The sequence below is a fragment of the Aethalodelphis obliquidens genome, unplaced genomic scaffold, assembly GCF_003676395.1.
Source record: "Aethalodelphis obliquidens isolate GAN/ISIS:26980383/991018 unplaced genomic scaffold, ASM367639v1 scaffold18, whole genome shotgun sequence".
NCBI classification, from domain to species: domain Eukaryota; kingdom Metazoa; phylum Chordata; class Mammalia; order Artiodactyla; family Delphinidae; genus Aethalodelphis; species Aethalodelphis obliquidens.
The window spans coordinates 29830016-29844693 of NW_020837962.1; the positions used below are offsets into that span (position 1 = coordinate 29830016).

The 14678-nt window shown below is 43.4% G+C and overlaps 1 protein-coding gene across 1 annotated transcript; it reads right to left on the reverse strand.

The window, feature by feature from the left end:
• Positions 1 to 1059: 1059 nt before the first annotated feature.
• Positions 1060 to 14328, reverse strand: CHGB (chromogranin B). Its single transcript, XM_027118207.1, has 5 exons — positions 14206 to 14328; positions 9670 to 9716; positions 9110 to 9203; positions 2489 to 4185; positions 1060 to 1602 (listed from the first exon to the last, which is right to left on the reverse strand). Exons 1-5 carry the CDS (start codon positions 14252 to 14254, stop codon positions 1519 to 1521), a joined length of 1971 nt encoding a protein of 656 aa, XP_026974008.1. The 5' UTR covers positions 14255 to 14328; the 3' UTR covers positions 1060 to 1518.
• Between the last annotated feature and the right edge of the window lie 350 nt (positions 14329 to 14678).

Below are 14678 nucleotides of genomic sequence, written 5' to 3' on the forward strand. Positions count from 1 at the left end.
AGAAGTATGTCACCAAGAGTTAACCTGACAAGAATCTGGCTAAATTATCACAGGCAAGTCTTAACTTAGTTAAGAGGAGGAGAACCAGGCCTTCCAGATGAATAAAAGCCATGGGTGATGCCCAGAGGACAATGCTTTACCTGAACTGCCAAAACAGGAGTAATCAACCAAGTAGAAGCCACCATCTGTGAGGAATGAAATGCCAAGTAAAAAAAGGGAGAAGGGCTATTGTCCGTTGGTCTTGCTGTGAGAAACTGCAGCCATAAAAATCGTAGCAGCCACTGTTTTCTGCACCATTGCCTTACACTGGGCACTACTCTGAGTGTTTTGCTTAAATTCAGTCATCCTCACAACAACCCAATGGAACAGATATCCTTGTTTTACTGATGAATCTGAAGCCCAGAGAGGGAAAGTAACTTGCCCAAAGTCACACAGTTACTTAGAGTCAGAGCCCTGTCTTCTTATAGAGCAGATATGAGACAGGCCGTGAAGGTCCAAGGATCTGTCTGGCCTACCCCAGATGTTGTGATTCCCAGTCTGGAGTTCTTCCCACTATCCAGGCTTTCTCCTCAGCCCTGAAAAATGACCCTTGGCCAGCTATTCCCAGAGCTCTCCAGATAATCAGATTCTAAAAGTAATGGCTTATAATAATTTTTGAAACAGGTTCTTCAAGCCTATTTAATCTTCCTCCAGCCTGGGGGAGCAATGTCTTTTCCTGATCTCTTTCTCTTTATATCCTCCACATTCTTTTATTTATTTATTTATTTATTTGGCTGCGTTGGGTCTTTGTTGCTATGCGCGGGCTTTCTCTAGTTGCCGTGAGTGGGGGCTACTCTTCGTTGCAGTGCACAGGCTTCTCATTGTGGTGGCTTCTCTTGTTGTGGAGCACGGGCTCTAGGCACGCGAGCTCAGTAGTTGTGGCGTACAGGCTTAGTTGCTCTGCGGCATGTGGGATCTTCCCAGGCCAGGGTTCGAACCCGCGTCCCCTGCCTTGACAGGAGGATTCTTAACCACTGCGCCACCAGGGAAGCCCCCTCCACATTCTTTTATTTCAGATGTTTGCTCTTTTCCTTTTTTTTTTTTTCATTTCTGTATCCAAACACCAACAAACCAACAAATCTTAGTACTATATTTTAGAATTTACTTTGAAGAATGGATCTAAAAGTCACACTCCTCCCTATTAGCCCAAAGGAAGCTGAGAACATGACACTTTTGGCCTCAGGTGAATCTTTTATTACTTCAGACTGAGACATTTTTTCAAGGACAGTAGCACAGTCATTGTCACAAGCATGTTAATATATCTATTATTTGATAAAGAATATGCTACAAGTCATGCTATTCATATTTTCAATAACATTCTGGCAAAAATTAAGGACATTTCCAACCATGTCAAACATTTGATGAACAGTAAATTCTACTTTCTGCCTTTGGGTAAATAAATGGGGTCTTTCAGTGAGGTGGTGGAAAACAGATCATGTGAAGGCTGCTTTTAAAATCTGCCCTTTGCTCCAACGACCATCAGCCCCTTCGGTTACCACTGAATTTCTCAGCTATTTTCTGTAGTTCCAAATCCATCGCAGCCAAGTTTTCAAGTTCTTTTTCCTAGAAAATACAGAAAAGTAGAGGCATGAGGTCCCAGATCAATTTAGTTCTTTGCAGTTCTAGGGAGTCTGAACAGAAGGGGGAATTTTTGATATGTTAGAGGCTATAGGATACCCGACATCAGTGGTTTTCAAAGTGTGGTTCCTTGACCAGCAGCATCAGTATCACCAGGGAACTCGTCAGAAATACAGGTTCTTGGGCCCCACCTGGGGCCTACCTACTGAATCAGAAACTCTAAGGCTAGAAATCCCACATGATTCTGAGGCACATTCAAGCCTGAGAAGCACCAACCTACATAATCAATATTGGGGGAAAAAAACATTGTTAAGGAAGGTAAAGCTCTGGTAATGTTCCTTCTCCTACACGTAGATGTCTGACTGTTATAGGCCAAGAGATGACAGAGATAGAACTAAGCAACTAACTTCTGTATCACCTGTTCTTTCCTACCCTGGAAAATAGTGATGAAAAGTCAAATGACCAAGGAGAAGACACTAGACCAGTGGTTTTCAACCTTCGCTGAACATTGAAACCACCTGGGAGCTTTAAAACATCCTGATGCCCAGGCAGCATCCAGTACCAAACAGAAGCTCTGGGTGTGGGTCCCAGATGTCAGTAATTTTTCAAGCTCTCCAGGGGATTACAACATGCAGCCGAGGTTGAGAAGCACTGCAGCACTGCAGTGGGAGGAAGTGGACAGGGCTGTGGACAATGGCTAGATGCCAGGTGGAAATCAAACCCAGAGGTTGTCTCCGCTCTGTTATTAGGCGTACAGTCCCATGGTGATTAATCCCCATCCATATCTCCCCCTAGTATCAGACAGTCTTGTATATAACATATTAAAATTAACCACCTGAAGTTAGTTTTAAGCAAAAGCCCCACAGCATACCTCTTCCTCTGTCAGAACTCCTTGGCCAGCTCTCTCCTCTTCACTTTCTGCTGCGTGGCGACGGTGCATCTGCTCCTCCGAGCCATAGAAGTCCGGGAACTCAGCTGACTTCTTCCTGTAGTGAAGGAGCCGGTCCAGTTCGGCCACTCTGTCATACTGCCTTTTCAGATCCAGTTTGGGGGCCAGGTTTCTCTTCTCATACCCCCAGTTTACATCCTCCTCAAAGGGCTTTTTCTCCCACCAGTCATAGTTGTATTCTGGGAAGAAATTCTTCTCATTCAAGGTCAGCCCGTTCTCCTCTTCACCCTCAAGAGAATTGTCATCCAGGTGGTCTTTTCTCTCAAACCGGCTGCTCTTCCACTGGGGAGGGTCGTAGTATGGACTGACAAGCTCCGCTAATCTCTCCTTTTCGGTGATGTGAGGGGGAGCATACTGTTTGCCTCGAAGCCTCGCTTCTTCCCTGTTCTCTTCAGCGTCTTGTGGGTCCCCCAGCTGCGGCCACTTCCCTCGGGCCCCTTCCTCACCCCTTTCCTCATCATAGTCGAGGTAATTTCGCACCTCACCTGGTGGATGCCGCCTCGCCTTGTCCGTCTGGCTTTCCTGAACACGGTGGTGCGCTTCACCCAAGAACCGTTTCTCTTCTGTTTGGTGTAGAGTGGAGTAGGCTCCCGGCTCCCCTACCCGGGCTCTGTGGCGGGGTCCCCCCTCCTGGCCTCTCTCTTCCTCGCTCTCCTCGTCATAGCCGTGCGCCATGCTATTCAGCTCTAGGCTGAGGCCTTTTCTCCTGTCCTCCTCCTCTGGGCTCTCCTCACTGCGAGGCCTGGGAGCCCGGTGCTCTTCACTTCCTTTGCCCCCATATCGTGCCCCCTCCAGGTCCCCGGGAGCCCGGGCAGCCAGGTGACTCCTCACTTCCTCCCCGTATTCGGCTTCTTCCTCCGAAGCCCTGGAAAGGGTTGGATGGCGGGCTCTCTTTTCCCCTGAGCCGCCTGTGCCCACGTGTGGCTCCTCCCAGGAGTACCCCCTTCCCTCAGCGGGAGGACTCCCTTCCTGAGAGGACCTGTCGGGCCTGCTCCTCCCATGGTGGTGTCTTGGCCTCGAGCGTCGCTTGTCCGCCTCGGGGCTGACATCCTCGTCGCTCTCCTCAGGTCCTTCCTGGCGCTCGGGGTGGCTTTGCGGTTCTCGGGGCCCATTCTCCTGGCTTCCGGTCTCCTCTCCACTCTCCTGGCTGCTCCTCTCCCGGCTGTGCGACTTCTCCAGGCCCCCTGCAGACTGCGTATCGTATCTGGACACTAACTCCACTTTCTTAGCTGGAGTCTGGTTTCTGTGGCTGGGAAGAGCAGTTTGTGCCTCTCCTGGCCCCCCAGGGTGTCTCTCCTCACTGCCATCTTCCACACGCTCCCTTTTCTGATATTTCTCCGCCTCTTCTTCCTCCCTGTCGTGTCCCTTGCTCTTCTCAGAATGGCGTGCCTTTGCTTCTTTGGCCACTTGGCTGCCTTGGGGCTCGCCTGCCCGCTCTCGGCTGTGCCCACCGCCCTCTGTGTCTGCCACTGTCTGGCCTTGGGCATCCTCCTCCCCTACGTCCTCCCTACTGGAGGTCCTGGGGGCTTCTGAGGCGTCAGCTGGGTCTCTTAACAATCTCACTTCAAACCTTGTGTTTTCATTTTCACTTTTCTCTTCATCTTTGAGCTGTTTTCCACCTATAATGAAAATAAAAAAGAGTAAGTATACTTCAGAATTGTTTGTGGTTCACTAAGCACAGCCTCAGTGATCACTACAAATCCTAAAGATCCTGAAAGTCCTTGGGTAATTTTTTAAGTTAATAAAGAATATACTCAGATTACTTTTAAAAGAAATGGTATGGGGACTTCCCTGGTGGTCCAGCGGTTAAGACTCCACACTCCCAGTGCAGGGGGCCAGGGTTCGATCCCTGGTCAGGGAACTAGATCCTGCCTGCTGCAACCAAGATCCCATGCACTGCAACTAAGATCCAGCACAGCCAAATAAATAAATAAATATTAAAAAAAAAGAAAGAAAGAAATGTTATGAAAACTCCTTAGCTGTGTTTAAATCTGATAATAAATTCTCTGCATATTTATTTTTTAATAACACCCAACAAGCATCTTTCAATGACCAAATTGAAATCCAAATATAGGTTTATAAAATACTAGAATTTAGAACCAGAAGATACCTTAGAATTTGTGTATTTCAACCTCCTCTTTTTGTGGGCAGAGACACTGAGGCTCAGAGAGGTGTAATTCAGGACCATTATTTCCATGTTTGCTCTAAGTAGGGGTTTAAAAGTTAGCATTGTGTAAATGGTTCCCACTAGAATCCAGCTAAATGAAGTTAAATGCCCAAAATGGGAAATATCAGATTCAACAAAGGATTAAAAATGTGTTTAATTAGTTTACCAGATTTTTATTATCCAATCAACTGTGTAGATGCAGCTTAGCAGTAAGTGACAATAAAACTTAGTAATTGGTGATAAGCAGGGTGTTTGTTTCTTCCCTGAGAAAACTGCACGGCAGTGGAAAGGACCATGTCCTTCCCTCACTCAGGTCCCATCCACCCCACATGTTCTCAAAGGTTGAGAATGAACTTCAGTAAACTGAGTTATCTTTGTATTGCACAAATCAACAGTAGACAGTATAACCGACATTTTAATTGAATGCTGTTTTTTCTCATCTTTTCCAAATGTTGACAGCATCTTCACTAAATCCTCCTTAACTCAAGGGCATCCTGTGAAAGAAGATATGCAGTTAACACTGTCTGAGTTGTTAGCTGGGAGGGCTTGGATTTCAACTGATGTCACTGAGTTCATATAGAACACCTGAAGCCAAGGCTGCTCACAGCTCTAGGCTGACGTCTGCGCCATCCATGGTGGGGGCCACCAAACCTTTGTGGCTACTGAGGACTTGAAATGTGGCTGGTCCAGACTGAGACATGTTGTAAATGTAAGAAACCACCAGATTTCAGACTTCAGATGAAAAACAAGCATGTAAAATACCTCAAATTTTCATATTGATTATATGTTGGAATGATAATATTTTGGATGTACAAGATAATATGTATTATAAACATATTGTATGTACAAATTGTATATTGAATAAAATAAATTGGACAAAACTAAATATATTATTAAAATTAATTTCACCTGTCTACTTTTTTAATGTGGCTACTGAAAAATTTGAAATTATATTTGTGGTTCACATGATATTTCTATTGAATGGCTCTTGATGAGTCATTTTGAACTGATATTTGCAAAATAGAAAAAAATGGTCTGTTTTGTAAAAATGTCCAAGAAATAGCAGACAGTCTATTCCTCTCTGCTTAAAAGCCCAGCCTGGCATGATAATATTTTCATGTTTTATGAGGCAACTGAAAGGTCCCTGACCTTCCACACCCAGACACCTGAGGGCTGGCCCCTCACCAGTGCCTTTGCCTTTTAAGAGCCAGTGGTGGTGTGTGCAGCACTGAGGCAGGGCTGACCAGGTATGCACAGGTAAGCAGGGAGGCTTTGAGCAGATACTGATGTCATCTGGACAGAATCTCAGCTTCCCGAGGCAGAGGCTGTGTGGCCCTTTTCCTACTGCCTGCTGGTCAAGAAGAGAAGCATTTTTATTTTTTCCAGGTTAAATGTGTGCTGCTTGTAGCAGCTTGCCTGAGGCTTAGCACTTCCTCCTAAATTTAGCTTTAAGTCCCCTCAGGTGAGATCTGAGGAAGGCTGTGATTAGCAGCATACAGTCTTGTCAATCTGTAAAACCAAGGTGTGAAGCTCACTCTTACTTCAAGTAAAAAGGAGAAAATGCACCTTCCATCCCTAACTATCATGTTGCAGAGATGACCTGATCAAAGAAATTGTTATACCTGTTAAGAAATTGGACTATGAATTCCCTAAGATCTCTTCAAGCCATGAAACAATGATTCTTCCCTGCTCCCCAAATGTTTGTTTGCTCAGTAAGCGTGTGCTAACCGAGATGTGCTGGAGAGAGTGGGAGTGGAGACAGAGATGGGCTGGGGATGGGAGGGAGGCTACATGAAGGAATTCATCCAACTTGTTGGCAGAAAGCTCCACCAGTCCTGTGACCAGCATAAGACATTTCAGCAGGAGAGAGAAAACCAGAATAGGACAGAAGTGTGGACAAAGAATGTCGCCTGCCAAATCAGTAAACAAAGGGTGTCCTGGCCATCTAGGCACTGCAGCCACACCTAACTGTGTACCCAGAGGGGATTCAGGATGGAAAAAACAAGATAATTAAGGTGCATATGAAAGGAATGACTTCAGTAAGCCCAGACTCTTGCATCTTCCCATACATAGAAAACTGCTAAATTTGTTAACTTAAGATGTCTGGTTTTCTTTAATTAACTGTAATATTTTAATGTTCTGACTATCTGGTTTTTATTGCAAGAACACCTATATATCCTGCCTCCTCCCTTACCTCTTCAAAACAGTCCCTCAGACTGTATCTGAGAGGTTGTCTCCTGGGCTTAAGTCCTTAGTATGTCCATGGAATAAAATATAAATCTCAAATTTTAGGTTGTGCTTCTTTTTTTTTTTTTTTTAGTCGATAGAAGTTATGAACTGGTAACCCAAAGGTGAATTCTATTTGGCCTAAATAACATTTTTAGTAAATTTGAATTCAGAGGCAATACTTAAATACTAGGAGATATTGCTTAGATATCCAAATTTTAAATTCTTTTGAAAAATCCCAAGATCTGGTAACAGAATCTATATTTCTCTCACAATAGGTTTCAAGCTGAGAAAAATCTACTCCTCCTTAGAAGTGGCCTGTATCCTCCAGTTCGTGAGTCACTTCCTGTCCTGTTTTATTCCTTTCTCTTACGTATTTTCCTGGCCCTGGCTGGTGTTTGAGTCTGCAACCCCGGAGGAGCTCAAATCTCCCTGATCTCAGTATTTAATGGCTCTCTGGGTACGATGTCTCCAAGGTCCTGATAGACATGGGTCATTTGATTTTTACCAGTTTTCCTGGGGCTCTCTCAAGAGACTCAAAAGACCCCAGGGCACAATCAGTGATGAGCAGAGGCTAGAATCCTACCTGAGAGCTAAGAATCTGATCTTGGCAGTTAGCAAAGCCCTACAATCAACAACTCTTCCTAAGCAATCTTGGTTCTTTGATGACCTAGTATGACAGACCCAAAACTTCTGCATCCGTCTGGTAAACAAAGAAATGGGAAGGGAGATAATGAGATGGGTTTGCCCAAAGTAGCAGCATTTAGTCCCTGCCTGGAGACCCACCCTGCTCTCACTCATTCCCTGCAATGGCTAATAAACTCATTCTGACAAGCTCATGAAAGAGGCATGTAGGTTGGGAGTGGTAGAGAAGCTTCCTTCCACTGTGCATGGGTCTCCTACAGTCTCAGGCCCCCACACCTACTATGGTTATCCTGAAGCCCCCAATAGTGGATTGAGTCCCCCCAGGTTACTCTTTTGGCTAGTCACTCATACTTGTTATAATTTTATGCATGGACCTCATGTGCAGCAACAGGAAGAGAGTATTATCTTGCAATAGGAGATTTTGAAGGTGAAAAGAAGAAAGAAAATCCACTGTTCTCAGCCTGACTAAAAATTTAAAAGCAGAGAAATGTGTTGAAGAGAACAGAGCTTTTCGGATTTGTTTGAATCAGTTTGACTTCATGCTAAAAGAGATGCATAGTTTTTGTTTTTGTTTTGGCCATGCTGTGCAGCATGCGGGATCTTAGTTCCCCAACCAGGGATCGAACCCATGCCCCCTGCACTGAGAGCACAGAGTCTTAACCACTGGACCACCAGGGAAGTCCCAGAGATGCATAGTTTTGTAAAATTTACCTCTTTATGTCAACTTCCAATGGATACTGCTCATATCACTGTTTAAATTTTGTTTTCAACATAAGCTGTTTGTATAGAGGAACATTCCAGTCTAGACCCAGAAGGGCATTGCTCTGACTCCTTGGATGCTCTAAGTCTACCCCCACCCCTTCCAGTTCTCAGGCCTGGAACTCCTGATACCATTTGGTAGTCCTCTCATTCTAACAAGCTATGTATTAAAATGGCTTAACCAATCTGTCATGTAAACAGGCCAGAAGTTTCCCAGTCACCTTTCCAAGCTTCTAGCTCCTCATTGTCAGAAGAGTAGAAGGTAAAGAGAAGAATAATTTTTGTCTCCTTCTATCCTTTCATCTTCCATTGCTTCCAGAACACTTCGCCTCCCTGTCTAATCACAAATGAGCACTCCCCATACCTCACTCCACCCAAATGAAAGTCTGTTTTAAAATTCCAAACTCTCAAACCAAGGAATTTAAGAACTATATAGACAGCTCACAGACTATCATTCAGTTCAACTCCCTCATTTTACTTTGAGGAAATAAGCCCAGAGAGGCAAGGGGTCTTCCCCATGGTAACACGGCTATGAAGTGGCAGAGCAGGGTTTGGAAGCCATATGTTTAAGTGGCAGAGCAGGTTTGGAAGCCATATGTCATCTTCCCAGATACTGATCTAGCCTGTAGTCTTCCCACTGCATCATGCCCCTGGTTCATATGGAGATAAAGTGGAAGGCGAAACAGAGGGAGCAAGAGAAAGAACTACTCAAGGGACAAAGATCTCCTGAAGTGGAGGATACTTACTCTTCTTCAGGACTTGTCGGCACTCAGGGGTGATGGGTGGAGTGTTGGACTTCGACAAGGCATTTGAGAGGACCTCGATGATGCAGCGAGTCACCTAGGGGGAAACCGGAAAGCAGGCTGGCAAAGCTGGTATCACTGGGATGCCTGACTACTTAAGCCAGAGCTGCTGTCAAAAGAGGCTTGGCTATGTGACCTGTACCGATGCAGACCCCTTAGGTCAGGAATGTAGACTTACATATAGGACTGTAATGAAACCTCCCAGGCCACCCCACAGAGCAATGCAAGAAGGCATTGGGTCAAGACTATCCAGAGAAGAGAAATAAACACCCATTTCTGAACAGATTCAAAGGAAAACAGTGTGATGACAGCTATCCTCAGGGGCACTAAAACATCCAGGAAGGAGGTAAAAGCCCAGGGCAGGAGGGACATCACTTGCTCCCATTTCCTCATTGTTGTTTGTCTATTTTTGGTTTTCATTTTGTTTAGTTTGATGAGATAAGGGGTGGGAGAATCCAGAGTCTAGATATAAGTCTAGATTCTAGACTTCCATTTCAACTTACCGTTTCTTCACTGTGGTTCCTGATGTCCACTGGCATAGAACTGACAGCTTTGAAAGAAAAAACGAATGGGAAGTGAGTTGATTTTAGGAAGCTGTGTGTCCCCAAACTCACAAAATCACCCCACCCCCAGCATGTTACTTGGAGGGAGGGGCAAAGTCAGAGCTGAGCAGAGTGGAGATAGTTGCGGATGTCTGTCCCAGGGACAAGAATTGCCCCAGTCGCACGCACACACACACATGCACACACACACACAGCTGTTTCCCCTAGCAATGTCATAAACATGATTTGAAAATGAATGCTATCTTATATCCAATATAAATCCACACAAGGGGAGCTTCTGGGATACTGGCAATGTTCTGTTTTTGATCTGGGTGCTGATTACACAGCTGCGCTTAAGGAGGGAAAAATTCTGTAAGCTGTATACTTATGATCTATATGCATTTTTCTGTACATATATTATATGTCAATAAAATGTTTAAAATAAACCTAGTTTAAATGAAACTGGGGTGCCCTCCTCAACCCCTCTGCCTACTCAAAATGGGTAAAGATCTGTGATTCCCTTTGCCTTTTCCTGTCCCCAAGAAAATATTCTCCCTGAAACTCACTTTATTTACAAAAATGTGGTTATGATTATCTTATATAATTAATTACCTCATTTTACCCTCAAGCCTTTTCTTGGACAAGCACACTTATGTGTCTGTATCAGTGTTGTTTCCCTTTCCCCATGTTGTCTGCAGCCATGTAAAGAATATGGGAGGTATCTAATTTTACCAGGATATTGTTGAATCCATAATATCATATGCAAATAGGTGTTTAATGAATAGTTCATGAGGATATTGCAAAAAGATAAATTTTAATTTATTTAAATTAAATTTCATGAGATTCTGCTTATTTTCAACCAGTGATTGAAGTGCCTTTGTCATCTTAGGAAATGCTTCAGGTGTTTTTAATTTTACAGTGCTTTTTTTTTTTTTTTCCTTTTTCAAAGTTGCTTTGATTCTTTTATCTTTCACTTTGACTTTGTTTTGTCTAAGCTCTTTCCACTGGAGAAGCTCAAAGCATTTACATATAGGTCCATCTCTACAGTTCTCCTGACACTCCCTAGAAGAGAAACTGCTATTATGGCTGGAGAGCTCAGTGCAGAAGATTCTTCCAGGTCTCTGAGACAAGTGAAGAGCTACTTGGAGCAAGAGCAAAACTCTCAGACATCAGAGATGGAAGCTGCTCAAATGCTGTTTCTTATTACCAGCAACCTGACCTTTCCTCCTCAAATATTTGCTTTCCAATCTCTTTACCTCCTCCCAATCAATTACATATCATAGGGCTCAATCTAGAAATAAAACTCCTATTTCATTTGCTCACCTTACTGAATTTTCCTTTTCAAAGCACAGCCTGGGATCTACTCCAATTGTTTCAATAGGCCCAAAGTTATGCAGCATGTTAAAATCACTGGTAAAATATTTAAGAAGTGATTAACAAGGTATGTCCCCACTATCTTCCTGAAATGTAGTTCAGACAAGATCTGGATGGCCACCTTTGGTACTCAGGGTCCAATATGCTGGGCCATTATTTTATCCCCCAAATGGCTGTTATTTGAGAACATTCCCACTTTGGCACTTACTCTTTCCACCTGAGATCTGTAAAATGCTCTGAAAAGAAATAACTGAGAGAATTACTTCTGTCATAAACTAGAAAGTGCCTTTTAAAATTCTGGCTTTACTAAACTTTCTTTGGTAAATGCAGTTTCTTGCTAATAACTTTTCTTTTTCCACAAACGTTTAATAGGTGCTATTATTAACTACTGATATTGCTAAAGTAGTAACAGTCATTTGATTTGAGGGGAGAGGAATATTTTTCTTCTGTGACTCTGAACAATTTGTAGCTCATGTTTGTTTTTACAGAACAATTCTCTTTCCTAATTGAGGCTCTTCAGACATCTTTTTGATGGAAAGGAACTAAGGTCTCCTTATGAAAGCATATTATGCATCTAGTGAGACATCTAAGTTCCATTGTATTTCTTCCAATAGAATCTGTGGCAGCAAAGTAATAACCGAAGGTATGTTGATACCCCTAAAGTAGTTTAACTTATTTTTGTAAAAGTTAACATTAAGGGTGCACAAAAGAAAACCCAATAATTGTGATAAAAGTGAAGTAGTCAAATGGCAGAAAAATTTTCAAATAATATCATATGATAAATCTGAGAATAACTTCCAAAGTATTAATATTCCATAAGACTACCAAACTAAGGTTTCATCCCAGAATGAAAATACAGCTATAAAATAACATGGTACTCAAACTCTGTAGTTTTTTTGTTTTTTTTTTTTTTTTGGGCTGCGTTGGGTCTTTGTTGCTGCGTGCAGGCTTTCTCTAGTTGTGGCGAGCGGGGGCTACTCTTCGTTGCGGTCTGCAGGCTTCTCATTGCGGTAGCTTCTCCTGTTGCAGAGCACGGGCTCTAGGCGCACGGGCTTCAGTAGTTCTGGCACACAGGCTCAGTAGTTGTGGCTCAAGGGCTCTAGAGCGCAGGCTCAGTAGTTGTGGCGCACGGGCTTGGTTGCTCCACGGCATGTGGGATCTTCCTGGACCAGGGATCGAACCCGTGTCCCCTGCATTGGCAGGCGGATTCTTAACCACTGCACCACCAGGGAAGTCCCCGCTAACGCTTTTGAATGCAGAAACCATCTTACCTAGTATATATGAATAGCATGTAGCTCCTTCACTCATATTAATTTTTAGAGTGAACAACTCCTGTAGAAAGGTGTAGATCTCCTTCAGAAGCTCATAATGGTAGGAAATGAGCCAGATGGTTTCTGCAGGTTTCCTGTGATTTTGCTAAAGAACAAACTCTGCTTGAAGGCTACCATACCTAATATCCAAGCATTTGGGGGAGGTGGGAATGGGGAATGACTGCTAATGCATATGGAGTTCCTTTCTACCACAATGAAAATGTTCTGAAATGTGATAATCTGTGAATGTACTAAAAATCACTGAATTATGCACTTTAAAAGTATGGATTTTATGGTGTGTGAATTATAGCTCAGTAAAAAAAATTTTTAAAGAATATAATATCTTGATTTTAGTTGCTGTTAAAATATAAACCCTTCTTAAAATATTATCTTGCGTAAGAGACATAAATATTTTACCACTATAGTTAAATAAGTCTCATAAAAGACATTGTTTTTGTGGTCTATAGCACAATGTATAGCACAGATTTATCTTGTTAAGCAATTCCTTTCTGAAAATATTTTTGACCAGGAAGGACTCTAAACATTCATTTGGTTTCCTTTAATTAAATCGAGAACATTTATAGGCAATTTGTAAGAGTGACAAGAATTTTAGAAAATTCTGCATGTATGTAGTTTGCAATAAAATAAATTACCAGTGGCTTTCATTTTCTCTTTGGGATCCCGTAATTGCTGTCAATGAAACCCTCATATTCATGGATGGCGATGCCTCAACTCTAGTTAGGAACCTCAATCTCAGATAAGAACAATATTCTATGAGGTCATTAAGACAGCTAAAAGAACCCCTCCAATTTAATCTGGTGGTGGCATATTTACTTCTCAATGGACTCATGGATTTTACTTCAACACACACACACACACACACACACACACACACACACACACATTTTTTCCCCAAATCTCCAAAGATCATTTCTTTGAGATTCAGAGTAGTTTGAAAGATCAATCCCACAATTTTCCACACATAAAGAGGCACTCAAATATCTACTACTTAAAATTGTATCCTCCCAAATTGACTAAAACGATTTTTTTTTTACTACTCTAAAAATATTTTTCGTGGTTATTTTATACTCATTATTTTTCTGGAATACAAAAGTCAAAATATCTCTTGCAGTTACCATTTATAACTTAAAGATGGATTAATTTGAATGTGAAATTACCTCTCCCCAGAGGCAGAAATACAAAATACAGAAAAATATTACACTAAACCTGTGCATACATATACCTGAACACACATATATGAATGTGTTAAGAAAAAAGATATATCTTATCTACATATATACATAAGAGACTTACTTTTATCTAATCATGTTTAAATAATAAAATAATAAATTATACAGTTGCCAACTAATATAATACATGTATTCCTGTCTCTCCGTGGTCATCTGGCTTTAAAAAGCCAAACAAACACAGATTAATTAATTAATTACAGATACAGAATAAGACTATCACAGTATCTCTCTAAACAGGTAAAGAGGATGTGACATTTTAGAAGTGAGCACAAAATGTGGGGTTTCCTTGGAGGCGCGGACACGTCTTCTTTATATCGATTAAAACAGACTCTTTTGGTTGGGCTAGGAAGCTCTCTGGCTTTTTCCAAGTCAGACGTTGGGGCGGGGAGTTGAAGGGAAATACCCAGGGAAGAGAAGAAAGTAAGAACCTCAAGCAAGAGGGAGACACCATCCACTCAACCCTCCCCGTCTTCCAGTATTCGCCAGTCAGGATGCCTAGAGCGGCCGGAGAGGCAGAGGCTGGCGCTGTCCGCGGTTCTGAACTCCCCACAGTGCCCACTCACCCGCCATCATCGTGGCTCCCAGGAGGCCGAGAAGCACTGCAGGCTGCATGGCCCGGCTCGCCGGAATCTGCGCAGGAGAAGAGGGCGGCGGCTGACGGTGAGCAAACGTGGACGGAAGGCGAGATGAAGATACTCGGGGAAAATAGCCTTGTATCTTGGTCCCCGCGGTGTGGCGCGGTTGGCGCAGGCCCCGCTCTTTTAAAGAGCAAGCCGGGGCCGCAGGGCCGGGAGGGGCGGGCACCCAGGAGGCGGCGCCCCCTCGCTCAGCCCTGACGTCATGAGGCGGCCCCGGGGCGGTGGCGCAAGTAGGAAGAAATTTACGCCAGTCCAGTCGCCTTGGTGCTCTGGGTCTTGAGCGGGGGTGGGGAGTTAGGCAGAAGAAGGGATGGAAGGGTGAGGGGAGGTAGTTAAAATGAGTCAGGGGGAGAGGAGCGAGGTCCTGCTTAGATTGTTCAAGCTTATTTCTCATCTCC

What these genes read in the sequence shown, in the direction of transcription:
- CHGB (XM_027118207.1), bottom strand. Translation starts at nt 14,254, where the DNA reads ATGCAGCCTGCAGTGCTTCTCGGCCTCCTGGGAGCCACGATGATGGCG. An exon ending in GGAACCACAGTGAAGAAACG is followed by an intron (nt 9,204 to 9,669) that starts GTAAGTTGAAAT and finishes GTTTCCCCCTAG; the next exon opens with GTGACTCGCTGCATCATCGA. An exon ending in GAGTTCTGACAGAGGAAGAG is followed by an intron (nt 1,603 to 2,488) that starts GTATGCTGTGGG and finishes TGTATTTTCTAG; the next exon opens with GAAAAAGAACTTGAAAACTT.